The following is a 27,377-nucleotide window of genomic DNA, read 5'->3' as shown; positions in this document are numbered from 1 at the left end:
ACTCACATTGAAAAGGTATTGAAATGATAAATGCATTAATGATTATTGTAGTCATGGAAACAGGCTGGTTAAAAAGCATCATAATAATAATGAGCATAATAACCAATGTGGGGACAGAATATCCAGAGCTCGCTCATTGCATAATATTCCTAATGACATGCATAGCTGTCTAACTGAATAATGGAGAACTTTTACAGTTTCTTTTCAAGTTCCAGCATTTGTTTACTGTTGTAATTTTGCTCCATTAAGTGAAATTATATTATTGTAGGCCTGGAGGCTTGAGCACCACCTTAATATGAAGCAATTATGGTTCGCAATTGCTGCTTCCTCCCCCACCCTTTTTTTTTTCTCTTCTCCCCCCCCCCCCTCCCCCCTCCCTCCTCCTTATTATTTCTCAAGGTTTTTGATATTACATCATGCCTACATCCATAAAACAATACCATGCTCTCGTGAGCCCTTTGGATGTTTTTAAATGTGTAATTACATTATTTTTCTACCAGCACATTTTTTTAGGAAAAGGATAAGTTGCATGTCATGTACCAGCAAAATAATACAATAATGAAAATAGACACAAACCGGTGGTGTTCAAATGACTTTATCACTCAACCCGGAGAGGGAGTGAGGAGGTGATTACCCCCCACCCCCTTTAACAAAAAATGCAAACGGAAGATTTTGACACCTTGAAATCTCTGAAATCCTGTTACTTCAAAACAGTTAATTTAATTTCTTATTCTCGAACACTTACGGTTTCTACTTGTTTTTTCTTAATGTTACATTTAAAACCATAACGAGGTGCTCTCCTACCTATCAATATGAGAAAGACGCCCCGAGTGCTTAGTCTGGTTGGAGTAATATAAAACGGCCATTTCCCATTTAATAACTTGATACCGATACATACTATAATATTACAAGATGATATTAAATGCAGAGTCATCCAGTTAACAAGGGCACTGTGGTGATAACATTCTTTGACAGAGGTATACCACAATCGGACTGATTCTGGAGAGATCTTATTAATTTTAGACGGTTGGTTGGTAAGTGTAAATTCATAAAATTTTATTTTCTCTGACTTCACTTGCAAGAGACACTGTCAGAGCCATAGAGATATTAGTATATTAATATCTCTATGGCTCTTCCTAAAAAGCGCCTTGAGCACTCTACAGAGTGGATTTGGCGCGATATAAGTCAAATTATCATTATTATTATATATGTCTATGGTCATTGCTTAATATTTCATGGTTGAGTATATTTCCATTCTCATCGCTCTTAATTATTTGATTATGTGTTTTCTGTTAATCGCTTTGCTATGTTCTGTTTTAAAGTATATAGTTTTATGTCTTTTAAACTTAATTTCATTGTCCTTTTCTCAAATACACCAGACTATAAAATGCATGAGCACTTAAAGAAGAAAGATTTTTACTCAATGCATGAATCATCTTGTTCATACTGACGCTTTGTCTATACCGTTTGAATATTATATTTTGAATTCAGGTCAGGTCATTGACTAGTTGGTGATTGTAAGAATGCATTCCATAACTAGTTTCTTGATATTTATTAATATTGATATTTATTTCTGCAACAATATACTGAGTTTTTTAAAAGGTGTAAAATAAATGAACGTGAGATTGTACATTGTCAGACGGACACTGAATATAATTTCGCAATTACAAACTGACGAGATTAATTTTACTTTGACAAGCAATCGTTCATTAAAAAAGAATATAAATTACATATCAATCACCCTGCCCTCTGATTTATTTCTGAATAGATTGGAAGATAACAGATCTTTGATTTCATATTGATTAATATCTACATATCGATTGTCAAGTATAGCGAAATTTAGCCCTTATTCAGTCGTATTGATGTTGATTTCAAATCCATGTGGTCATGTGGATATTGATTTTAAAAAATCAACCGATTTAGTGATTAATAATGTTACTGATACTTAATTTCAGTTTCCTGTTCCAAGCATGATTTTCGTACTAATCGTTATTGCTGAGGTGTTATGCGTACTTGCCGTGGTATTGGTCGGTGTCTGGATGGGCGTGTACCGAGGGGGCGTGGCTTGGGATGGTACCACCTCCGAATTCAACCTTCATCCAATCATGATGACCCTTGGTCTCATTGTCTTCAATGGCAACGGTAAGATTCATTAATGATGACGTTTCATGAACGTATCATAATGAATAAAACTCATTAATATTTTAACCGACTTAGTCCAACGAAAAGATCAACTGAATAGTTTATTGTCCGTCCCCAGATCACCCCAAAACAGATTTCATATTTATTAAGTTTTTTTTTTCCAAATTGATGTATCACTTATCCTGCTCCCTTTCTAGATAATTTTATTTACTTCCTTTGTAATGATTCGGAGATATAAAGTTGAGAATCATAAAAGTCTTTACCATTAGATCGTAAAAAATATTCTTTATTATTATTATTATCTGACTAGTATGGAAACCCCTGTAAAATATCCTTCCAATGTATATGCCAAGCGCATAGAGACGTTTTCTGATACACTCCGCTCTTTAAAAGCGGATTATCGCTATTATCACTATTGTTTTTATTATTATTATTATCATTATTATTGTTGTTGTTATTATCATCATTATCGTCGTCATTAATCCTATTATTATCATTCTTCTTCCTCTCCTTATCAATATTATCATCATTATGTTTCCCCATCAGCTCTGATGCTCTACCGTGCCTGTCGGGAAACGCCAAAAGCGTGGGTAAAAGCAGCTCATGTAATCTTTCACTGTCTGGCCCTTTTCTGCGCATGCCTGGCCCTGGTGGCGGTATGGCAGTACCACAACGCCAATGGTATACCGAACGTTTACTCCATCCATAGCTGGATCGGGATAACTGTCTTCATAATGTATGTCATTCAGGTAAGCAGGATGGATTATTCTTGTTTAGAATGTATGGCGGCAATGTGGATTGGTGCTATGTCATGGTGGAGTCATTCAGAATGTCTGGGTCAGAGTGTTTGAAGGCAGTGTGGATTGGTGCTATATCATTGTGGAGTCATTTTGAATGGTGTGGAAACAGTGTGGATCGGTGCTATGTCAGTATGGAGTCATTTTGAATGGTGTGGAGACAGTGTGGATATGTGCTATGTCATTGTGGAGTCATTTTGAATGGTGTGGAGACAGTGTGGATCGGTGCTATGTCAGTATGGAGTTATTCAGAATGGTGTGGAAGCAGTGTGGATTGGTGCTATATCATTGTGGAGTCATTTTGAATGGTGTGGAAACAGTGTGGATCGGTGCTATGTCAGTATGGAGTCATTTTGAATGGTGTGGAGACAGTATGGATTGGTGGTATATCGTTGTTGAGTCATTTTGAATCATGTAGAGACAGTGTGGATTGGTGCTATATCATTGTGGAGTCATGTTGAATGGTGTGGAGACAGTGTGGATTGGTGCTATGTCAGTGTGGAGTCATTTTGAATCGTGTGGAGACAGTGTGGATTGGTGCTATATCATTGTGGAGTCATTTTGAATGGTGTGGAGACAGTGTGGATTGGTGCTATATCAGTATGGAGTCATTCAGAATGGTGTGGAGGCAAGTCGGTTCTATATAATAGTGAAGTCATTCAGCATGTATGAAGGTAGTCCAGATTGGACCTTGTTGTTTGGAAGTGCCCTTTCCCAAAAGCTAACATAGAGGGAACATGTCTCCCAATCTCTAATCAGCGCCAATCTACTCATCTTGACTCCCCCTTGTTGGAAGTGCCCTTTTGAAAAAGGGCACTTCCAAACAACAAGGTCCAATCTGGACTAGTATGAAGGTAGTGTGGATCGATCAGTGCTATGTCAGTGTGGAGTCGTTCAAAATGTATGTATGCAGTGTGGATCGGTGCTATCTGTGTGGAGTCATACAAAATGTATGGATGCAGTGTGGATCGGTGCCTTGTCAGTATGGATCATTCAGAATGTATGGAGGAAATGTAGATTAGTGCTATATGTCACTGTGGAGTCATTAAGAATGTATGGAAGCACTGTGGAACAGTGTTATATGGAGTCATTCAGAATGTATGTTTGCAGTGTGGATTGGTGCTATCTCAGTGTGGAGTCATTCAGAATCTATGAAGCCTATATGTGGATCGGTGCTACGTCAGTGTGGAGTCATTCAGAATCGAGACACTGTGGACTGGTGCTATGTCAGCGTGGAGACGGTATGGATTGGTAAAATGTTGAGGGGTTCGTTCAGAATGTATAGGGGATTGTGGATCGGTGCTATGTCAGTCTGGAGTCCCCAGAATGTATGACTTATTACTATTTTCTCACATCTTTGATACAGTGGTTCATCGGGCTATCCATATTCGCATTTCCATGTGCAAGTCTACAGCATCGAGATAGGTACAAGCCTCTCCATGTATTCTTTGGTGTCTTTCTGTTCGGTGGTGCGTGTGCTACTGCCCTCATCGGCATTGAAGACAAACTAATGCTGGCAATGTAAGTGAAGTGGCTTGTGGAAAATATTTTTTTCAAGACGTTATACATTACATTATCATTCAAATTCTAACATTGAAACAACATAATGTTAAGTTTTATGATTTTAAAGTGTTTGACCGCTTAAATGAGGCACCAAGTTCAAAATCCAACTGGTACTCTTTCCATTTTAATTTTGTAGAATTTAATTATCAAGAAATGTTTGCCGTGAAAGTGACATTGTCTGATGAGAAACAGTAATTCAAAATTTGATTGTTGTACTCTCTTGTTGATGTTTTGGTAAAAAAACAAAAACGAAACATTAACCATTATCTTTAATGCTCCATGCTAAACAAAAGTACTTGTCTTCTTATCTTCATATCATAAGGAATTCCTGACAAATATAATATGCATACTTTTCTGGAATATGTAGTTGATTGTCCTTATACAAACAACTAACAAGAAACAAAGCAAAACAGATTGTCATTTGAAATATCTCGTCCACCTTTCCAGTCCCTTTTATATTTTACCTATCCATTTTCATTTCCAAACCAGATCAACAACTTATTCCTCGCGACCACCAGAAGCCTATGTGGCCAACTTTCTAGGTTTCGTCATCCTCTTTCTGGCAGCAGTCGTGACGTTCGTTGTGACCTTTGCCCCTTGGAAGCGACCTGATGACATCCAGTCAGAGTGGCAGCCTATCGTGTCCTCTACTCCCGCAAGAGATTTGAACCTCCAACCTTCTAATATTTGAATACCTGTACGCAGCAATAACTGTGGTTACTAACCTGTGTACGACACCAGCCATGTTACTCTGGTGTTAAATCTGTTCACTGTTCAACATCGAGGGCCCTGGGAAGGATTTTTTGACTCGGGGTGCTTATACAAATTTGGAAAAAGAAGATTTTCACTACAAAATGGATGTCATTTTTTTTTTTTTACACATCTCCAAAATGGGTGTGCTGCCTATGGAGAATAATACACACACCACCCTCAAAAAATCCCTGGATGTCCCGTAAGTGAAGTTATTCCGATACCACCCAAAGATTGAATATTACACCACAGAGTGTAAAAGTAACAACCAAAGGTGTTGAAATAACACACATAGGTGTTAGAATAACAGGAACAATTTAACGCCAGTAAAATGGCTGGTGTTGTTCCCTTAGTGGACACCAATCAACACCAACATTTTTATGGGGTGTGTATATTCAATCTACAAAGAAAACAGAAATGAAACATAGTGTTATCTGTAGAAAAAAGCACATATTTTATTCTTTGTTCACAATGTAAAGCGTGAAATTATCTCGAAGCATTATCAAATGAAACATATATTGAAAGTAAGTAAAGTAAAATGGGGTTCACGAACAAACAGATTAATTTGTTTGATACTCAGACCACATCAAATTTAATACGCTTAACATTGAACGTGAATGTAAATCTGATAACTGTAACAATGATTTACAATTCATTGTATTGATCATTGCGTGGTCTGGTCGAGTGATCAGACGATCGTGCAAACCAACTTTACGATCAATCACTTAGCTTTGTCGCAAGCCAAGGTAACACCAAAACCAAATTCTCCCTAATTAAAGGGGAATGAAACCTTTGGAACAAGTAGGCATGTGTCGAAACAGAAAAATCAAACAATAAGAACAAAGAAATTTTCAGAAAAATAGGACAAATAATGAGAAAGTTATGAGCATTTGAATACTGCAATCACTAATGCTATGGAGATCCTCCCATTGGCAATGCGACATAGATGTGTGATGTCAGATGTGAACAACTTTTTTCTTTGATGGACTATAAATACCCTCAAAATGTCTCTTTTTGCTTTTTCCTATTGTGATACAAACTTTTTATCCATGATGTATCCTTTAAAAATGTGTATTACATGCCCTCTTCTATAGACCACATGAACTACTGATAGATGGGATAAAAGAGGCAATTTAAGTGAAATCTAAACTAAATGGGGAGAGTTGTTCACAAGTGACATCACACATCTTTGTCGCATTGTCAATTTGAGGATTTCCATACCATTACAGATCGCAATGTTCAAATGCTCATAACTTTCTCACTATTTGTCTGATATTTCTCAAACTTTCGTTGATCTGTTTCTTTGATTTTTTTGTTTTCACACATGCTATCTTGTTGCAAAGGTTTCATTCTCCTTTAAATTCGGACCGATTCTGCCCGAATACGGCCTGATTCCAATGTTTTGGTAGATTTGAATATTCCCGAATTTTCTCGCATTCGCGGAGGGAGAACAGAATACTAAACCACCCAAATACGTGTATTCGGATGGATTCGCAGCTGATTCGGTTCCGGTGTAACCCTAGCTTTATGGGCAGAAAATGAATGATTTACTTCTTTTCCATAAATTCTGATGACGTACCACAAAGCTATAAGTAAAAGTTTGAATTCAAGTGTTCTGATTTGGAAAAGAAGGGGATATATAGGAATTCTTGATCATATGCCCATCTACAAAAATAATACTGCTCGTTCAGTCGTGACATACAGAACTAACAATGAAAATCTTATCTTATTATCATTCATCAAACTAAAAAATTGATGAAATTTTTTTTAGACAAAAACTACAAATATTCTACAAATATCCACACTAAAAACCATTTTATATCCACAAATTTTGTCCATTAAATCAACAATGACACTGACTACGCTACACTGATGTAATATCCTATACTACAATGAGAATGGACGTTTGTAAATAATACTATGAAGCAAAGTAGATTGTCCAAACTTTAATCTATCAAAATGTACCAGTTTGAACAAAAAAATGTATTATAATCATATACTACTAATGCTACTGCATGTACACATACTACTAATACTTGTTCTGTATATACATTTATGACAACTATTATAACTCACATAATCACCTTTTTCTAATATCTATACTTTTTCTAATATATCTAGATTTTTTAACCAGACTAAAATTTTGATAATATATGAATCTACCAACTGTTGGATAACATATCTCATGCAAAATGAATGGGTTTGTTTAACCAACAATTGGTTAATTCATATTTTAACTATATTTTGGTTATGTAAAAGTTGATAGACAATTTAAGACACAGGTTTATAACGAAACATACACTTTAAATAATATGTATCAAAAGTAGAAAATAAGGTATGTATATATACATGTATATTATATTCATATACTTAAGATAATATATTCACGCTTTTTTGGAATAAGCCAGTAATTGAAAGCACAATTTTCCACATAAATAAATTGAGCAAATTAATCATAATTATATAAGATTAAGGCATCCAAAAACGATGTTTCAACTACCAAACTATATTTGCTAATTTAAAGTAGCACATAGGATTATAAAAACAACATCTTGAATTATCATGAACATGTGCAAACTTTTATATGTCTAGCAATATGTATATTCTAAAAGCAATACGATAACAGACACGTGTCTGGAATAGAAATAAATGGATTCCTACGTTACCTTATTCTCCTTGGAATTCTACATTTTAAAAACACTTAAAACCATATTTGCCTCTATACATGTAGTGTTCTGTGTTTTATCGGCATCAAAACATTTCAGTGAAGTGATTCTAGACTCTAAGCTTCATGGGAGTCTCTGGGACCTGAAGGTCCATCACTCAAAACCAATCATGAGTTATATCTTCACGCATGACATATGGAAAATCAAAGTGAGTTTGATGTTGAGAGATGAGTTTTCTTGACATTCTTTTGTAAATAAATCCCAAGGTTCAATAACATAATTTGACAAGAATGTGAGTAGAGATGACAACGAATTTAGGTAATTCTTTTGTCGGTAACCTCAAATGAAGCTCGGTCGATTCCCTCCTCCGTATTCCTGAATGCTGTGCATGTGTACCCCACCCTGCGATAAAATCTGCAAACGGTTATTATCGTGACTAGTTTACTTATTTGTTGCTGTTTTTACCAAACCTAGTGCAAATTACTGCTAAGTTTTACTACAAATATATCTCACTATTGTCTTGACTAACTGGATAGAGCTGGTTATTTTACGGAATCGTTTTGATAATATTTATGTAGCTGCATTGATATATCTTAGATTAAAAGTTATTCCTACTGCATTGCATCTGCTTCTATTTATATCACAATACAGTCAATGTTTACTGACAAGAGACAATTTTAGGAAAATATAAATGTGTAAATATTCATATAATTTCATGTTTGTGTATAACGTCACTGAAATTAATGTTTGAAAGATTTTGATGTCCTGAATGTACGAGGTATACTGGAGGCGATGATGAGGGAGAGAGAGGGTGATGGATTATTATGAAAGAGAACTACCTGATTCAGAAGTGATATGAACAAAATAGAAAGTTGGACATGAAAATGGAATCAAATGATATTCATATTTTCACATCTCATGTCAACTCCGTGAAAAGCTGAGGAAATACAGGGCGATAAAATATCCTCTTTTATAAATGTTCATTATTACAAAAATCATAAACTTTTCATGTCAGGTTTCTAATATATAGGAGAATGAATGTACCACACACATTTTGTTACATGACGTCATATCCTCGATCTCATCACCTTAGATTAAGAGTTGCGGCTTATTATGAACAATCGGAAGGTATAGGGTCATGTGATATCATAACCCGACTATATCGTAAAAATATCTTACGTAACGTTATTTGAGAAAAGTTAAGTCCAACATTCCGGACATACATGTAATACTCCTTGAATATGCGACCAGTCTGGTCTATATTGATTGACACTTAAAAATAAATAGGCAAAATAGAATGGTTACATCTTTCATGTCGCGCAATCTAACCATTGTAGAAACATCCCATGTCATTTTGGGAAATACTCGTCTTAGATCCACGACTGGGCAGTTCTTTGAATTCGACACCTTTGGAAAGAAAGTGGGTGCTTTAGAAAAAAGTGGGCTTAACATTTACGAGTACCATACGATAATCCGATGATTCAAAGTAGGCCAAATAGGGTCTGGAACAACAGATAGGATTAATCATACAATTAAAGGATGCTCTGGGCTCCGGACTGAGAATGTATATATCTAAATAAATAGAATAAAATGTACAAAGCAAAATGCTAAAAATTTCATCAAAATCGGATTACAAATAACGAAGTTATTTTATTTTAAAGTTTAGCAATATTTAGTAAAAACAGTCATATCATGTCGTCATAAATATTTATGAGGTGGGTTGATGATGTTACATCCCCAATTTCCTTTTTCCTATGTTATTACATGAAATCATAATTGTTTTCATTTTTTCATACATGTGTTAATAACGTGTCACCATTATGATGAAATAAGTTGCAGCAATAAATAACTAATGCACTTAATCAGTTGTCATTCCAGTTGTTTTAGTTCTCGGTAGAAAAACTTTGAATAAACCTAATTTCATATAATGAAATACAAAAGAATAAGTGGGTATATGACATCACCAGCCCACCTAATAAATATTCATGAAAATATAGAAATTTCCACCAGAATAATGCAAATCTTTAAAATTCAATAACTTTGTTATTTGTTTTCCGATTTTGATCAAATTTTCAAAATTTCCTCTGTTAATCTCACTCTATTTATTGAAAAATAGATATTTTCAGCCTGGAGCACCCCTTTAAGTGTACAGATTGAAAATATTTTACAAATAGGTTGTATACCGGTTCTTTATTTGTTACAGGACGATCAACTTGTATCATGTGACGTGGTGGGATCGATGCTACATGTATGTCTCATTCACATACAAATTTCATAGCTTATCAAGGTTTTTCTGGTCTTCTTGTCCGACCGGTGGGTTATGTTCAAATAATAGTCTCCGCCCTTGCCTAGAAAGAAAACAAACAAATATAGAATATGAAATTTTCTTGAAATAAGTCAGATAACAACTTACAGCTAAGCCTTCTTTTAAATATAGGCACACCTAACTGGATCATACAACTCATAACCTGGAATTGAAACTGATAGTGTTTTTTTTTTTTACTGATTCTATGGATGGTGATCTTTTGACAGCAACAGACAACTTCCTATACGTTTGGCCGTCATCCGAATTCGTTTTACAAATTTTTTTGAGCAATTTCAGCAAACTTCTCAAATCTCAATTTGCCAGGTTATTTCAACAATGTTCGGCGTAGTTCGACATCTTTAAGAGGGGCAAGAACAGGGGGGTGCTTCAGCCTCCAACTTTTTTAGTAATCATGTGAAATAATCCATCAAATTGTGATTTTATGCATTTTCAGCCCCCCCTCCTCAATTCATTCTACTGTAAAAATGCTGTTTACATTTTTGAGCATGTTGTTTCAGCCCATCACTGTTAGAATTATTGTTAAGTTTTGAATAACTTGTTTAACAAGTTTAAACATTTTTTAAATGGAAGTTTAAGTCTGAAAAACTTGTATTAACGTCCTATCTTTTTTGGCTGCCTTGTAAAAGGTGTATGAAATAACATTATTAAATTCTGAGATATTCTTACCTTTTCATCACCAGCTCTGCCTGGTTTATGAGTGTCCATATCGATCAGTAATTGCACTTTCTTCTGCCTATATCATATCGAATGAAATAAGGGAAAGACTCATTATCGTTCAAATATCAGTGCAGTATACATGTAATTAGGTCTGTATTAGATCATTGGCTGGATATGGTTACATATAATATTTCAAACTCATCAAAGCATGTAATGATTTGACTAGAATTATTGTCATATTTTCTTTCCCCAAGCTTTTCAATGTCAGTTTTGAACAGAAAATCCAAACATATTTACTTTTTATTTTTCCCATGTATACGACCCGCTGGTTGACCACCACTGCCCCCGTGATTATGATGCTTTGGTTGATGATGATGATGATGGTGGTGATGATGATGATGATGATTGTCCGAGTGGCTGGCAGGGGGACCCGCTAAGGGCCCCGATGTGGGGCCCATCGATGACGTAGAGGCTTCCAATTCGCCAGCTTTATATGGTGACCTGCCCCCACCGAACTTTGCCAATCGCTTCTTCTGCTGTTTGGTTGGTTGGAACATCCTTTAAACAAGTTCAAACAAAAGGTAGAAAATGATACTACAATAAAATATGGTTCGAATTATGCCATGATCATTTTATTAGTTAAAACATACAAGAATTTACGTTTATTATGACGACTGTGTATGAGTAGATGTCGGGTACTTTATTCATCAACACATCCTTTATTTTGACTCATTGTTTTTCTTATTTAATTTACTGAAATGTGAATTATCATCATACAAAACAAGATTAGGCATAAACAAATTTAGTGTTTATAAATGCAGCTGAATTTGAGCAAGGTTATTATTGTATCATTCAAGATGATGAATATGTTGTAAATTTCATCATATTATTGAGGACAGTAAACAAATATGAACTGGCAGTGTACCTGGGTATGCTGATGGGGGAAGACAACCAATAAATGTCTTTTGTGTTATTCCACGTAGACACCAGCCAATGTGGAGAACCTTCTCGACAGAATTTTCAATTCTTTTAGGTGACCCCCAGGCATTGGCTGGTGCTCAATTTTACATTTCTTTTGTAATGTTTCTATTGATGTCATATTTTCTTGCCTGGAAATGAAATTAAATAAATAAATAAATAAATATTTATAAATAAATACATAAATAAATAAATGAATAAATAAATAAATAAATAAATAAATGAATATATATATAAATAAATGAATAAATAAATATACATGTATAAATAAATACATAAATAAATGAATAATATGATGTCAAGTTTATTTCTCAATTGAATAATAGGACGATAAGCACCAACTGTCCCCCACCTTGTGGCCCGCCTCTGAATATGAATTGAAAATACAGTTATTTTATAATAGTTTATTTACTTACGAAAATAGTTTGACTTGCTGCATCCTCCTGGAGAAGAAAAAAACAAATTGAGAATAAAAATGAAAGCTAACATAAAACATTAAACTGATTGATATACAAATTTAAATAACCTGCTACGTCATACTACATACGTCATACTACATGACACCACATAAAAGAAACAAAACGTGTATTTGTAGTTTCATTCTGAAGTAAAATATTTTTGACTTATACCATTTTCATCATCAGAATTTAATTGATTTATGAGATTTCAATCTGGTAATGACCTTACCTTGCCTGGTTGTTTTTTCCTCTTGCTCTCCTGTATTAAGTAATAAATAAAAGAGGGAAAATAAGATCATCTAGAACCAGATGAAGTGAGGAATGGTTGGGTATTTATTATTTAAAAAGTGGCCTTATTCGCAGCCAAACTAAAATCAGGGTAATAGCTGTAGAACAATTGTGAAGGGACTTGGATGTTTCCCGACAGTAACAGTCCTTCTCAACGAATCAAATTCAAGGAAAGTTGTCAGGGGCCCGTTGCAGAAAGAGTTGCAATCAATCACAACTCTAAAAACCATGTGCAACTTGATTTTCAACCAATCAACAGTGCGCGCGCATTTGGGACTTGCGATTGATTTTTTGACATGCGTTTAAATGCAATACTTTCTGCAACGGCCCCCTTATCTGACAACTTGTCAGACAAAAATATTGATGCTCCCAGGAGTGGCATATCAGACAGACATTACTGCTTTATAAGAACTCATTAGTAATAGTATCATTCTAAATGGAAATAGAAAATATCAGTGTAAAAATCAGGTGAATTTTCTAAGCATTTAAGGAACCTGTCGTGCAATACAACATTTCGGTGAATTCGAATTCATGCCTTAATATGACTATCTTAAACATCAACAGGACTAGAGTGGCTTTTTAGGCTACTCTGTTAAAGAAAAGATGGGACGAGCAACTATAATAGCAAATATATTTCATTCAGTAAATCAATTTCAGGTCTTCTTAATTACCAACTACTTTGAAGCTTTTATAAATAGTGAATGAGTTTCTGAATTTGATTTGCTATCCCGAGTCTTACCTGAATCCTATCGAAGTGGCCCCGAAGATGATTGCTACTACAAAGATAATAGCCAAACAACCACCAATGATGGCGCTCGTTAAGACACGCACTTGACCTTCATCAGTTGGATCAACTGTGACAAGCAGAAATAAAAATAATAAAAACGTTTGCCTGCTTTCTTTCAAAATCATAATAAGATCTAAAAAGTAAAAAGTGATGTAATGAATAAAAAAAACTTGCCACAAGGAAAAAATTCCTCAATAGTGGCAAGCTAGCTTAAGAAGTTACCTTTATAAAATGAATATTTTAAAAATGTGACATATTTAAACACAATATCCAGAAAATGATTTCATATTTCAGCATTTCCTGTTTCATTTCCCTTCTTATCTTAATTTTTCTCCATCCTGGAAACTTTTTTTTTTGGGGGGGGGGCAAAAGCCCACACTTGTACGCCATTGCATTGAAGAGTATTTCACTTTGTTTCCGTTTCCCAAATGTTGGGATCTCACCCCTTGTCTATTGTTCCTTTTGTCCTATTTACAGTAATAATAATGATAATTGTGAGTTTATATTGCAAAATGTCTATATGTATATATATACTCAACTGCCCATTACATAATGTTATTATTATTACCCCGGATATAGCCGCGCTGCCTACAGGCACTCTGGCATTCGAGAAATTTCTTCCTGCCGGGTACCCATGCATTCACCTCACCCCTGGGTTGAGTGCAGCACAATGTGGGTAAACTTCTTGCTGAAGGAAACATGCTATGGCTGGGATTCAAACCCATGTCCCTCTGATTGAGAGATGAGAGTCATAACCACTAGACCATGATGCCCTAGATCATTCTTTTGCTCATCATGCCTTCTTTGGAAGCATAATTTTACATAGATCATATATATATATATATATAGGCCTATATAATTTTCTTAATTATATCTATATCATTCTTTTCTTTCACATCCCCCTCTCTTTGTTACTGTCTTGTTACTCCCAGGATATTCTAAGGCCTGTATTCTGAAGTCAGGTTTAATTTAAACTCAGGTTTCAAGTTGTGATTTAAGTAGGGACAGCCAATTGTTACTTAATCACTCACAGTAAATATCATACTTCAGCTCATTGATGAATCAGGCAAGAGCACAGTAAACATAAGAAACATACAACTTAATAAAAATATTGATACTTTTGGCTTCCCATACTTAAACCACAACTTTAAACCTGAGTATAAGTTAACCCCGACTTCAGAATACGTGCCTTAGTGACCAACACCAAAATCAACCTCTGTTGGGTATGTAGAGAGTTCGTTAATTAAGTGCTTATTATACAGATTTCCTGAAAATTGGACCCAAAAATATAGTCTTGACATACAGTATGACCCTATGAAATTATTTTACTATGTGAGTTCAAGAATTCAGAATGATACATACTACTTTTTGTGGGAGTAGCTTCGGTGTTCGTTGTGACGTCACTGGTAACAAATACCGATTGAGGTACGCAGACTACTCCTTCTCGGGATGAGTTTCGTACAGAGCAAGATGCACCACTCCATCCACAGAAACAAATGCAATCTCCCGTGATAGCACACACCTTAAGTGTCAAAATGTGAAGATGAGAGATGGCAATTAATGCAGGAAAACCATCTCTGAGGAACATTTAATCAACATTTATCGTTGGAAAACATCCTTCTTTGTCATATGCTAATAAGCACATGTGCCTGACTGCACTATGGTAACTGTGTGATTATAAAAACTTGTCAGTGATGATGACATCTATGAAACCCAATTATCATTTATTGGACACCATTGATTCCCCTTCCCCCACAACAAAAGTAGGGATATGGTGTGGTGGTGGTAATACAATTTACAACACTTTTTTTGAAATATGCCTAATTTTCTCTCAATTCCTTTGTAATTCTTGTATTTCTTCTCCCCCCCCCATGCCTTCCGTTTTCTTCATTTCTTAGCTCTCAGAAAACAATGAGGGGGAAGGGGGTGATAGTTAAAGTCTCCCCCTTCCAAACCTGTTGCGCATCCTCTACATCCAGTTTATCCACTTTCTTGCAGTTCTCTCTACAGTTCTTTAAACTGATAATACTCAGTGAATACTCACTCCATTTCCTGAGCAGGTCTTTCTTGCAGTTCCTCTAGGACAAGACGGTCTTTCAACTGGAAGACACTGGCCCGATCTACAGATTCTGCCTTTACCACAGACCGTTCCTTCGGGGACAGCGCCTCGGTTCGTTCCATCAGATAAGGCTATGCTAACCACTCTGTGTTAGGGTTTATTTGGAAGTAGTTATTCGATTTCTATAAAACAGTTCAATCTTATTAGACAAACTTTACTGTTTCTCTTAGGCAATTTTTTTTAATTTTCAACCACTTTTAAGTGACTGTATATGTTCAAATAATGATTGTTAGCAATAGTTTTCTAAGTACAAGAATCATGCAATCATAAAAAATGGGAAAGATGGCGTGAACAAAGAACTGAAAATGACATCTTTGATGTCTTTCTCATATCAAATAAAGTGTAGCTACATTCGGACTGGAATTGAAATCGGATCTTCCTTCAAATTGTTTGATAAAGTATAATCATGCATTCAAGAATCAATAAATTAACCCTTTCCACCCCACCCTAAACAAACCAACGAATGGCAAATCTTGTTGGAACATATACAGTAGTATTACATATTTTATATTATTTCATGCAGCAAATTCAATATACAATTACAATCACAAGTGATTGCCTAATTGTAAAGTCGCTGACCGGCAATCAGTATAGATGAGAGGTTCAAATCCTGCTGGTTCCTAGATTTTTTTCTGACTAATCAGATCGATCAATACACCAGACGGTGGACTGTACTGTTTCCTGACGCCGCAGATAGATCAATGTGATCTTAAACTGGGTTGAAAGCATAGAGATATAGTATATATCTCTATGGTTGAAAGCCATAAATGTATTTACATTTCAATGAAACTTCCCCAACAATCCTTTAATATTCCAAATCACAAGTGAGTTAGGAAATTTCGCAGGATAGTTGTGTTTCAAATGTTTACGATATAATAAAATTTACAGTATAAAGAAGACAAAAATAATAGAATAAAACTCACTTGCACTGTGGATCATTTGACTCCCAGCTTGCCAGCTCCATGAAGGAACGAGATTGCAATGACGTCATGTCCGCATCCCTTACGTCACATTTGAGAAGCCCACAATTAGCATCCCTGTAATGAGTAAAATGGTATGAAATGATCACGGAATAAGATCTGATGAGGCACAGACAGGGTCAGATCTGGCCTAGACATAGTCACATCAAAACTTATTCCAGGTCATGTTTCTTCTTCTTTTTCTTCCGGGTGTAGTACAGACCTCTGGGTAGAGTATTTTCGTACTTTGTGCAGTGCTGAAAAACTAGTGTGCCATGCTGCATTGCCAAACCTCAGTAATATGCTTATGAGGTTAAAGGTGTATGTACATATTAGGTAAAAGTGCTCCTTGTGCAAGTAAAAACTAACTCCTTCTCCATCTAAGCCTAGCGCAGCGCAGCGTTATCCCGTCCAGCTGCCTCTTAAACTGTTCCAGAGAAGAAGCAGATGTTACACTGGCAGGGAGCTGGTTCCAATGGCGTACAACACTAGGAAAGAAGGAGTTCTGAAACCCAGAGGTCCTACACAATTGTTGTCGATATTGAGTATGTCGTCGTCCAGATGATCGTAGTGCTGGGTAGAGGTAAGGTGGTTCAGGTGGGATGGCAATCAGTCCATGAAGAATACGGTAGAACATGATCACTTTCAGATGAGCTCTCCTTTCAGCGATCGAGAGACTGCCATTTCAATGAGTGAAGCATTTCGGTGACTCTGTGTCTGGTTTTGGGTCAATCTGACCCGGGATTTCTTTTAAAAGTGCATATAGTTTTTTATAATGAGGGGGGGGTGACTATAAAAGGAACTATACTCTCGTCCAGAATAAAAATGATTACACGAGCAATGTTTTTCTTTCCAATACTTTTTTTTAATTGTATCTTCCCTTCTTTATCCTTTTGAATATTTCTCTCACCTAAAAAATAAAGAGAGTGGTCATTTCCTCCCCAGTAAAATAATGAAAAACCAATTTTGAGGGTTCCAGACATGGCATTCAGTGTATTATTTGTACAAACTTGACATTTTTAATTGAAAGAATTGAATGTTGGGATAGAATATGAAATAATGTCTATAGAAAGATATAGTATTTCACCCTTGTTCCATTTTTTTTCTGTTTCTTTTTTTCTTAGGTATATGCCAGTGCCCCCCCTTCCATGGTACCGCTCCTCATGCAAACACAAATACTTTTTAAATGAGTATAAACTGTGTAAGATTAAGATTGATCACACTCATTTTCCTGAGAAAATTAATTTTGCTTCAAAATATCATAAACCTAGCTGTATATGACTATAAAGTATACCTGTGATTAGGTGATCTTTCAGTGATTTCAGCAGTGATGTTTGGTGGGCAGGTATTTCCAGCTAACCTGCTACCTGTGAAATAATAAAAAGTTTATATCATAATTTTCATTCTCCATTTTACATAAAGCTGTCGTAATTAATAGATCAACTCTGCCGTCACATAGCAAAGGTTTTTATATAACCATATTTCTTCTACTCATAGACCCCGGGTTCTATAATTTCACAGAAAAATCATTACACAAATCTTTGAAAATTGAATAATAATCCTTTTTTGATATGGTAATATAACGATTCATCACACTTTTGCCTTTCAGTATAGTTATCATCAGTTTGATATTGTTACTACGGAAAATATCTTCAACAACCATATAATTGAAAAGTTCTTAGTACTTTCATAAATTTCCAGACATCATTTGTAAAATTAATCTAATTTCAAGTCTTCTCCTATAGATATAATGTCTGCATTTACAGAGATGCCATTCAATGAAAAATTCCCAGTTGCTTGCGCTCAGCAGACCATATGCTTGAACATTTTCTGTGTACTTTAAATAACCTGCACTAAATCCGATTTTTATAAGAGAAAAAAGTAATTAAATATTTTTAATGGGGTATATATCATACTTCAAAATAGAATAGACTTACCTTCACCCCATAATTGAGAGCATTGATCTTGCATTACAGAACAAAACCCTGCATAGCACATTCCCTGGTGAAGAGAAATCAGAGACAATGAATTATATAATAATTGATTAAAAAATTCTTTGTGATGGTGGTGGTGGTGTGGGGGGTTAGGTCAGGCGCGTACGCAGGATTTTTGAAAGGGGGGGGGGGTTTTCGAGCTGATTTTTTTTTTTAATCTCCCGCCCAGTCACTAAAAAGTGATGAGCGGGGGGGGGGGGGGGAGGTGATGATTTTTTTCCCTTTTTTTTTCAGCGCTGCAAAGAAAACAATAACATTTAAGTGGGGATGGGTATGTAACAGTGCAGTCATCACCCGCGAGCGAGCAGAAATGTTCTCGTTTTTGCGTTGAAAACATAACCTTTTTGTCAATAGTTTGTTGATATCATAGTCGATGCTACATGTCCTTCGGATCGTAGCACTCATGATATGGCCAACCGTGTAGCCAGGATTTCATTTTGGAGGGGGCGGTAAATGCACGCAAAGCGTGCCAACACTTACCCTAGGGGGTGGGTGCAGGGAGGGGGAGTTTCCCCCTCCCGCGCGAAGCGCGAAGCTTTTAGTGTTTCATAAATTAAAATGAAAAGGAGCCGTTTCTCTTGTCTCTAGTACCTCCAATTCGGTTGACTATATTGCGATTTTGAACCTTGTTTTCAAAAGTGATTGTAAACGCACAAAAGAGGTATACAATGGAGGAAATTAAAATGATAATAACTCCGCGCGAAGCGCTGAAGCTAAAGTGATTTATCAATTTTTCTTGCCATAAAAAGGGTCCCGAGAAAAGGGTATTCTCAAAGATATATTGAAACTTTCTTTGGAAAGATCAGATTTGATTACAAACAATTTAGCATCAGTGCATATTTTTAACTCGCAAAACAGAGGAGAAGATTGGTAGAGGAAGATATTCCTCCCCGCGATGAGCAATGAAACTCTGAAATTTCAAAGGGCGGACGTTTCATCAAATGTAGATATCTCTAATACCCAATCGTCTCTAATTCAATTGATTTTCTAAGATTATTGAACTTCATTACAAGGAAAATAGTGCGCATAAAGTTGAAACTTCTGTGATTTATTGAAATTATCTATCTATATAATAAAGGATGATTATTTTTTTTGACTTATCCTGAAGCGCTTCATTTTGAATATAAAGAAACTTAAGTGTCATTAAAAATTTCAAACTGAGGGCACAAAACAGGACAGGAGATGAATGTATACAGGGAAATGACATAAAGTTTAATACAATTTAAATATTGTACTTTTTTATTTAATACGACACGAATTCCATACCTTCCTCTTTTTAAATTAGGAACCTGTTTGCCCCCAAATTATGGTTGTTTATAGTAATGAGCTGAAAAGCGGGAGAAGCTGACTTTATGGAGGTGACGGCAGAAACCGATATAAAGATTTTACCCGCTCGGAGCCGACCAGACCAGAAGTTGCGCGATCAATTGAAAAAAAAGATAACTTCATACATTTACTTCGGCCTATATAACCTTACTCAAATTCATGCCCTAATGTATACAATTTTAACTTTAACTGGCAAGAAGCACATAGCTGAGGTGGAAAAACAGGGTTAGAGAAAAGGTGGGGGAACAATGGAGAACTTCAATATTGTCATTTAACCGCGCGCAGCGCGGAAGCAAAATTCATATATGAATTTAAAGCAAGAAGAGTGAAGGAGTTTCTCTTTTGAGAAAAAAATAAAGAATAAATAGAAAAAACACAAAGCTACCTTTCTTCGTTCCCTTTTCCTTTTCTCCTCTCCTTTTTTCCCTTCTTTTTTTTTCTTTTTGGGGACGTTTTTTTTTGGGGGGCGACCGCCCCCCCTGGCTACGCGCCTTGATATGGCCTTGATCAGAACACTAGAAACTTGAGAAATGTCATGAATAATTACGAGCGAGCGGAGCAAGCGAGCCGAAATGTTTGCGTTTTTCCGTCAAAACATACAATTCTTCTCAATAGCTTGTTGGTAATGATTACATATTAGTTGATGATACATGTCCTTCTGCTCGTAAGTCTCATGATATGGCCTTGATCAAGAGACTAGAAACTTAAGAAATTTCATAAATGATTACGAGCGAGCGGAGTGAGCGAGCCGAAATTTTCGCGTTTTCCCGTCAAAACATACATTTCTTGTCAATAGTTTGTTAGTAAATCAAGTATTAGTCGATACTATGTCCTTCTATTCGTAACACTCATAATACGGCCTTGAACAGGAGACTAGATACTTATGGAATTTCATAAATTATTACGAGCGAGCGGAGCGAGCTAACCGACATTTTAGCGTTTTCCGTCATTTTGGTTTTCATATTGGTAAAAAATATTTTTTGTAAGAAAACGTATGTCTTTGTCTTGGTTCACTTGTATTCATAAGTATACATCATGATAATCATGTATGGCCTTGTTAATGGCGATACCGTGATCATGTCGGCGACATGCGGAAATAAAAGATATAATAAAATGGAGCGAGCGAAGCGAGCGGAAATTTTTTCTGTGTTTTTCGTAGGAAACATGAGATTCTGTTCATTATTGCTGTCATATACATTATTGGGTAGGGGAACTGTCCGTAACCAGACCAAGGAGTTATCAGGCTCTTGCCCGATAACTCCTTGACCAGACCGACCTTTGGGGAGACAAGCAAAAAAAAAAAAGGAAACGAAAAGGGGGGGGGGGTTTGAACCCCCGAAACCCCCCCCCCCTTGCGTACGCGCCTGGGTTAGGTTATATACAAACCAATGCAAAACATTCTTGCAGTATTTCTAATTAGTGGATATTGTTCTGATTATTATTTTTCTTTTTCATTAATATATTCATTCACCCATGCATTCGTTCATTCATTCATTCACTCACTAACTCACTCACTCTTACATTCATTTACTCATCCATTCGTTACTTTATTCATTATTCATTCGTTTGTTCAGTTGTTAATTTATTAATTTGTTGATACCTTCCTTTCATTACATTTGAGCATACATTTCCTTTGTTTTATCGTTGGAACAATACAAATCAACACCCTGAATATCATTGATCATGAATTATTTACAATTCAATCAATCACCATGATCGCTGGGACTGATAAAGCACCAAAAATGATCTATTAAACTATCTTTGTAGCCTAAAGCTTTAATACATTACTGTCATCATACATGCTGACCTTGAATTTTGACTGGTCGTTGAATAATATTACCAAAATAGTTAGGTACACTATTTCAGCATATAAATTTGGAGTCCAGCTCTCACGTTCATTAGATCTTAATAGTTACCTTTTTCTCACAGGGGGCTCCGTTGTGAAGTACTAAGTTTTCGGGACACTTGAAGAACAAAAAAACATGAAAATAACATGAAAACATAATATATTTTGCTTCAATAAAATTAGAATCAATATGAAGATAATATTTACTTTAAAACAATGACAAAACTCGATTTCATGGTAGCTCCCCCTTCTCTCTCTCCCTCTCTCTCTTTCTTTCTCTCACTGTCCCTTTCTCTGTTTATTTCATTTATTGTATCAGATTGTGATGTGATTACAAATATTTCAAATAAAATAACACAAGTAAACCTCATGTACTGAAATGTACTACCATTTTAATACTAATACAGTTATGGTAATAATTACAATAATAGTAATGACTATTAGATAAATTTAATTGAAAATACAAGTTTCAATCACTTACATGCCCAGATGTACCTGAGCAATATTCTGGGATGTCACATTGCCCTCTACGTTTTCTACAGAGTGTACCAGCCAATAACAGCTGGAAATTATAAGAAAATAATGAAAGACAACGAACAGAAGTTGAAAGAATGAATAGATAGATACATATGCATTAATGTAGATAAATTTGGTCATTGTTGTAACAATTTAAGGGATAGTACACATTACTTTTATTGAAATATTTGAATTCAAGTGGTCAACAGCAAATCTATTATAAATTAAACTTATTCTGGCTCTTGTAATGTATTTGATAGCAAATAAAAAACGCTATCAATGAAACAAGACATATTTCAATTTTGACCGGAGGGGTAACCAGAGTTTTCAAAGTGGAAGAGGGTATAAAAATGGGGTCTAAATCACACTTTGACGCGAGTCACGACCCCATCCTTCCTCAAAAAGGTTCTCTCCTCTTCCATAATTAGATTGATAAAATGCGCAATTAGTTGGCTTTAAGCGTTTCTATAATGATTTCACGGTTGAATTAAACTGAAAAGCTTCTCACCTGACATTGTGTATTACAACATGTTCCTCCTGCACACTTAGCCCCTTCCTTTAAAACACAGTCTTGACAACAGGATAAGCAAGTCTTCAAAAATAAACATGATTTTATTAGTAAAAGAAGATAACTCTTTCTCTATTCATTTGAATCTTTCTCCGAATCTGAAAGATGATATAAAGCATTATCTTAAAATTACAATTTGTGTACATTTTGTCTGAAGGTAATTTGATCGATGATTAGGGCTAGTCATAGTTGGAATAGGTTAAGTAATCTAAATTAGATTTTATTATGGAAAATAAAGAATATTAATGTTTATTCATCTACTTACAATAAAAAAAACTCTCCAAAAAATATTCTTGTTAAAACCACAAGTATCAAATGAAATTCATCTCAACAAACCGATTGCTATTTGTGCAAAAAGAACAAGGATGTTCGTATTGAGAAATTGAAATAGCTATAAAAATGTACATCTTTAACATATATATCGGCACATTATCTATTTAGTATTTGGAGGGATCTAATAACATTCTAAAAAAAATTATGAATTTCATATATTTACTGTATCATTTCCACAGTCGCATTCTTCTCCAGTTTCGACTATTCCATTGCCGCACAGGGGTGTTTCTATCAGCTCTCGAAATTAAGGTAAGAAAATTGTGTTATTATGCATTATTTACAGAATTTCAATAAAACAGCTTCTTTCAATCAGGAAGAAAATGTGAAAATAATCTTCCTTTCATGTTTTTTGTTTTTGTTCATGTATTCTATATTCCCTTATATCAGATAATCAGAGTACATAGTCCCTTATCAAAACTGACAATCCTTTTCCTCTTCTTAACTTGATCACTCTTATCACCGTTTCCATAAATGATGCAACAAAAGACCCATCTTAAAGTTCTGAATTGAAGTCCCTAAACATTTTTATATCAAAGAACTATTTATTACATTGATTTTGTGAATACAACCATTTTGAAATGACGCCATCTTGAGTTCCTGCTGTCAGCTAACAGGTAGTTTATGAAGAAATAGGACATTTATCCACATTACATTTACAATACATTCCATTAATACTCATCAGCGTGGCTTCTCAAATTTTCATTAAGTTTGAATTCACTATATTCTGATTTGATTTGAATATTGATTTCAGAATGTTTTCTTGTATTCAGCGTATTATTTATATGTATATGTATATTTAAGCAACAATTAGTTGGTAGGCTATGTGATCCAACATATTTCAAGTGGACATACTGTAAGTAATGAAACTTGAATATCCCTATTTTTATGTCGTCATTTCCTTGTTTCACACCATTTTTATCATCCGACCCCCCCTCTCTCTTTTCTTTCTCTTTCTCTCTTTGAATCTGCGTAATACATGCCATTTATCTATTTATCTTCTTATTCCCCCAGTCCCAAAAACACCCCCCCCCCCCCCTCTCTCTCCCTTCTCTTCATCTCACAGATATCCTCACAAACCAGTTTTTCCAGTTATTAATCTGAATTCCCTTCCCCTTGTATGATATTTTCTCTTACCTCGACATTTCTTGGCGGAGTTTCGAGACACCAATATTTCCTTCTTTCATAGGAGGTTTGGAATGTTTTCTCGCTACAGTCTGAAAAACCTGGGGTAACACTAAAAACAAAACATAAAAATTGATACAAGGCCCCCAAGAAATCACACACCTTATGTAAGATATTAAAGATGTATTGATAATAATTATGAAAACAATAATAATAATAATCATGATGATAATAATAATACTAATGCTGCTACTACTACTAATAATAATACTAATAAAAATTATGATTATAACAATAGTAATGATAATAATATCAGTAATATCAATAACAATGATAATAATAATAATTCTACATTTGTATTGCGCAATATCTATATGGATAAAACATATGCTCAGCTGCGCATATAGCAAGTGAAGAGGAAAAGAGTTAAGAAGATGAGCAAAACATGTATAATTAAGTCAGTCAATTAGAGGTAAAGTAAAGAAGGTCTATTATTTTTACATAAATGGTTATTGAAAGCCATCAAAAGCAATGCTTGCAAATGGTTAAAGATAGAAAATAATTTTTAAAAGTGGTTTTTCTTACCTTATGGTTGATGTGTTCATGACACAACTATTATATTCACATTGACAGGCAGCTAGAAGAAATAAAGATAAAATTTATTGGCAATTTTAATATAGTAACATACATGAATGATGAGTGACGAAGAAATACTGCAATTTAAATAATGAATTCATAACATGAGATACTTTCTAGTAGTAAAAGGCATAAGAAAAGTAAGAGAAAAATAGGCAGTTTATTATTTATTTCATAAAATTATTAAAGCAGAAGGAGCAACTGAAGCATTAGTAATAATATTCCCAGAAGTAGTCAGTGGTAGAAATGTTTTTAGCAGTCATAGTGGTATTGACACATACGAATGTTTGAAAGCAGACTTTGATTATCTTCACCTGTATCGTCTAATATTCCCATGCTTGTCGCTATTCCTCTTGATATTAGAGTTGCTATCCTCGGTAAATTTGAAACATCTGAAACCTGTACACAAAATTAAAATCGATATAATTATGATTGTGAACGCATATTCTTTACTAGACGAATTTTCATTCTCTTCATGCCATATCATCTACCCACAGTATCTACAGGGTGAACGGTAAGCTTTCCTTACGCTATCCATACCAAATTACGTCAGATTAACAAAATAAAACAAAGTTGACATATATATATGTATAACGCCATTTAAGGTTATGGTAATTGAGTAAAGAAATACGGAAATAAGGATTTTCATAATATTCAAGAAACTTTTAAAAAGTCAGCATCATCTAAATACAATAGTAGATCGAGGCCGAAAGCACGCAGATTAAGTCGTAATTTTCTAGTTCAGATCACTTCATATCTGTTTAATGAGCATTAATAACTGTAGATACATTGTTCTTGTAAACTTCATGATTTTGAATCAATACTGCCGCCCTGTACAGCTCTATAGAAACTGCTTAATTATCAAAGAAATTATATTTCTGCAACCCACGCTCATTCATTTCTCGCTGATAGGTATTTTCAGTAATCAATATAAAAATATGAATCTTATAATTCAGATAAAGGATTATAAGTAGAAGGTATACTCAATACTAAACTGACAAAATAATTCATGTGGATAAAAGGTCTTACCTGGATAATACCAACTGCCGGTCGATTGGGTTGGCAAATCGAATCAAAGTTTGTTATCGATTTTGCCATATCTGAAGAATTGAAGCTGTTGAACAAATAGAGGGAGATGGTGTATCATATTAGTGAGAATGACTTAAAAGAATTTTAAGGAAAAGAGGGGAAGCTTGAGCCAAGGAGGATCAAAGAGAGAAAGAAATGATAAATAAAAGGTACTAATTGGCAGTAAAAAGAGAGACAGAGAAAGGGCATATAAAAGAAACAGGTTTTGAGATAGGGAGCAAGGGAGAAAGGAGGAAAGAAAGATGGAAAGAAAATAATAGTGGAAAAGTGGGAGCGAAAGAAGGATAAAAAGTGGGTAAGATAAAAACAGAGAAATGTGAGACAAGTATGGAGGAAGGAAAATGAAAGAGTAAGACAACATGGAAAGAGGTGATGAGAGGGAGAGAGCGGGAATGAAGGGGGGAGGGGGAGGGGAAATTTGGATTTGAAGCAGAAGGGGATAACAGCAAACAGCAGGAACAAAGATAAAAGCGGAAGACTTTTAAACTGGTGATATGATATGATAATGATATGAACCTCATTTCTTACTACCCCATCGGGAGTATGATGAAAATAACATATTTAGAATAACTTAAAACAGCATTATTACAACAACTACAAAATGACAATTTGAAACATACTTGAGATAAGCTACTCTATCATAACAAGAATAGAATCATAAAAAGATAATATATTCTACAAATTGAATGCTGTGAAAGAGAAAGACTTTTATAGAAAATGATTTGATCTGATATGATATGAACTTTATTCTTACTACCCTATCTGGAGAATAATGAATATAACATATTTAGAATAACTTCAAAACAGCATAATTACAACCACAAAATGACAGTTTGAAACATACTTGATGTAAGCTACTCTCTCATAACAAGAATAGAATCATAATAAGAGAATATATTCTACAAATTGAATGCTGTAACCCGAACTGCTTCCTAGCATTTAACAAGAGTTTGAATCCACTGAAAACATAAGGTTTGCGAAGGAAGCTTTGGTATTTTTCATTTTAATGATATACACGGTAAGCCTTCTTTCAAGAAAACATAGACACATTAAAAAACAATTTGTGTGAGAGTGTCTGTGTGTGTGGGGGGGGGGAGGAGAAAGCAATGCATTACTGATAATGCTCACTTACATTATTAAAAAGGCAATATGATGATGTTTTGGCAAAGCGGTGGTGACATAGCCCTGAAACCTATCCATACGATGAGGCGGCGATGAAACATTCGTGTGCTCTTTAGACATCCACGTTTCCATGGCAACTAATACAATCCTGGTATTATGAAGCTTTCTGAACGTCTGCAAGATACCACAAAGAACATAAATCGTTATTTGTTATCGGATTTTGAGGAAAGAAGAAAAGTGGCTCGATTGGATTTCTGTCTAAAAGCCACGTAATCGATGGCAGAAAATCCCTCAAAACGCATATCCTTTGCCCCCGTCAACCAAGGTGCTTTTAA

At 35.0% G+C, this 27,377-nt stretch overlaps 2 protein-coding genes across 3 annotated transcripts in view; one reads left to right on the top strand and one right to left on the bottom strand.

Moving 5' to 3' along the window:
• Positions 1 to 786: 786 nt before the first annotated feature.
• On the top strand, positions 787 to 5,292 carry LOC121426437 (transmembrane ascorbate-dependent reductase CYB561-like). 2 transcript variants are annotated; one of them, XM_041622737.1, is made up of 5 exons: positions 787 to 1,030; positions 1,956 to 2,142; positions 2,689 to 2,891; positions 4,306 to 4,460; positions 4,992 to 5,292. In XM_041622737.1, the coding sequence occupies exons 2-5, from the start codon at positions 1,971 to 1,973 to the stop codon at positions 5,191 to 5,193; spliced, it is 732 nt and encodes a 243-aa protein (XP_041478671.1). In that variant the 5' UTR covers positions 787 to 1,030; positions 1,956 to 1,970; the 3' UTR covers positions 5,194 to 5,292. The 2 variants fall into 2 exon arrangements, with proteins under 2 accessions (XP_041478671.1, XP_041478670.1); XM_041622736.1 differs by having other exon boundaries at positions 787 to 1,034.
• Positions 5,293 to 10,024: 4,732 nt separating this feature from the next.
• LOC121426525 (disintegrin and metalloproteinase domain-containing protein 11-like) overlaps positions 10,025 to 27,377 on the bottom strand; it is a 32,268-nt gene continuing 14,915 nt past the window's right edge. Inside the window, exons 5-24 of the mRNA XM_041622866.1 lie at positions 27,053 to 27,216; positions 25,861 to 25,945; positions 25,146 to 25,230; positions 24,781 to 24,832; positions 24,208 to 24,307; positions 23,237 to 23,308; positions 22,681 to 22,764; positions 22,138 to 22,218; positions 21,727 to 21,774; positions 18,428 to 18,491; positions 17,785 to 17,857; positions 16,455 to 16,568; positions 15,457 to 15,616; positions 14,775 to 14,934; positions 13,365 to 13,479; positions 12,567 to 12,596; positions 12,296 to 12,322; positions 11,199 to 11,459; positions 10,911 to 10,977; positions 10,025 to 10,266 (exon numbers count right to left, since the gene is read on the bottom strand). Coding sequence (XP_041478800.1) covers positions 10,243 to 10,266; positions 10,911 to 10,977; positions 11,199 to 11,459; positions 12,296 to 12,322; positions 12,567 to 12,596; positions 13,365 to 13,479; positions 14,775 to 14,934; positions 15,457 to 15,616; positions 16,455 to 16,568; positions 17,785 to 17,857; positions 18,428 to 18,491; positions 21,727 to 21,774; positions 22,138 to 22,218; positions 22,681 to 22,764; positions 23,237 to 23,308; positions 24,208 to 24,307; positions 24,781 to 24,832; positions 25,146 to 25,230; positions 25,861 to 25,945; positions 27,053 to 27,216 — 1,866 coding nt within the window. The 3' untranslated portion in view covers positions 10,025 to 10,242. The remainder of the gene's footprint in view (positions 10,267 to 10,910; positions 10,978 to 11,198; positions 11,460 to 12,295; positions 12,323 to 12,566; positions 12,597 to 13,364; positions 13,480 to 14,774; positions 14,935 to 15,456; positions 15,617 to 16,454; positions 16,569 to 17,784; positions 17,858 to 18,427; positions 18,492 to 21,726; positions 21,775 to 22,137; positions 22,219 to 22,680; positions 22,765 to 23,236; positions 23,309 to 24,207; positions 24,308 to 24,780; positions 24,833 to 25,145; positions 25,231 to 25,860; positions 25,946 to 27,052; positions 27,217 to 27,377) is intronic.

The sequence above is a fragment of the Lytechinus variegatus genome, chromosome 13 (genome assembly GCF_018143015.1).
Source record: "Lytechinus variegatus isolate NC3 chromosome 13, Lvar_3.0, whole genome shotgun sequence".
Lineage (NCBI taxonomy): Eukaryota > Metazoa > Echinodermata > Echinoidea > Temnopleuroida > Toxopneustidae > Lytechinus > Lytechinus variegatus.
Note: the sequence above shows the minus strand (reverse complement) of the source record. Positions and strands in the feature narration are given on the sequence as shown.